Below are 1,267 nucleotides of genomic sequence, written 5' to 3'. Positions count from 1 at the left end.
TGGCTGGAGGCTAGAGGGCCCCCGGTGTTGGCTGGAGGCTAGAGGGCCCCCGGTGTTGGCTGGAGGCTAGAGGGCCCCCGGTGTTGGCTGGAGGCTAGAGGGCCCCCGGTGTTGGCTGGAGGCTAAAACTGAGCCAGTACTCTGAATCAAACTTTAATGAGCTCATTGTTTTTGAAGTTTATTTTGGGTAAACATTTGAACATCTTGATGTGTAAATATTTCTAAAGTAATGACATCCTGCTGAACGAGCCAAATGTTTTGATTTAATGAACGTCTGAAATGGCAAATRTTCACGAGTTAATTTGTAAAAAAATGCTGASTTAGCATGCAGATTGGCTCTGTTAGGACTGTGAGGAGATAAAGACTTTATTTGTTCAAAAGACAAATATTCAGTGTTTTTGCATAGTTTTTCTCTTCAATCTTATCTCAAACATTTATTTATTTAGTTTTCTGCCATGCTGCATCTCTGTGAAGCCTGGATGTTTTTAAYCTGAAACTAGAAGCTACATTTAAAACTAGACTGCAGCAGACCAACAGAAAAACAACGTGAAACACTCCGAGTGACTCTGGAAACACTTACAGTGTGAAAACAAAGGTTTAAATGTGTGAAATGGTGAATCTGTCTGCAGCTTGCAGGGACTGCTGTCCTCGCTGTGGGACTCTGGCTGCGMTTTGACTCCAGGACCAAAGGACTGTTTGAGGGAGAGGACTCTCCTTCTGTCTTCTTCACAGGTAAGATGTTCCTCAAACAGACATCAAACAGACATAAAAATCACATTTTATGCAAGGTTTCTTATATAAAAATGTGTTTTCTTTGACTTTCTATTTGTGTCGGCATGTCAACATGTTCAGTTTGTTCCTTCAGCACAAACTGAAACTGAACCTTTTTTTTAAAGGAGCTAAAATGACGACATGAGCTAATCAAAAAGAAGAGCAAACTATCATTTAAAACAGATTTTTGATAAAAAAAATTTCACAATAAAACAATGATTTGATTAGGGCTGCACCGATAGTTGAAATAATCGATGACGTCGATTATGTAAATTTGTCAACGCAGATTTTTTTAATATCGATTCGCTGTATTGCATAACCACCACGTGAATGTTCATGCAATTCCATTTCGGTACCTAAAAGCATCATTGCGACCGTATTGGCATAAGAGTGGTGAGTTTTCCATGCTTGTCCTGAACGCAGCATTGATTTGATTTATTGATTCAACAGGAAAAGATTACTAAAAATCAAGCCTGACTCAGCATAATTGCTGTTT

General features: G+C 39.3%; 1 protein-coding gene across 1 annotated transcript in view; it reads left to right on the top strand.

Moving 5' to 3' along the window:
• The window catches only part of LOC106536460 (CD9 antigen), a gene marked incomplete in the record, with an annotated part of 28,056 nt that overhangs the window by 17,202 nt on the left and 9,587 nt on the right, over positions 1-1,267 (top strand). The window contains 1 exon segment of the mRNA XM_014033750.1: positions 630-732. Coding sequence (XP_013889204.1) covers positions 630-732 — 103 coding nt within the window.

Source organism: Austrofundulus limnaeus, unplaced genomic scaffold (assembly GCF_001266775.1).
Source record: "Austrofundulus limnaeus strain Quisiro unplaced genomic scaffold, Austrofundulus_limnaeus-1.0 Scaffold1826, whole genome shotgun sequence".
Classification (NCBI taxonomy): domain Eukaryota; kingdom Metazoa; phylum Chordata; class Actinopteri; order Cyprinodontiformes; family Rivulidae; genus Austrofundulus; species Austrofundulus limnaeus.
The sequence above is the reverse complement of the archived record's forward strand: the minus strand, read 5'-3'. Positions and strand labels throughout refer to the sequence as shown.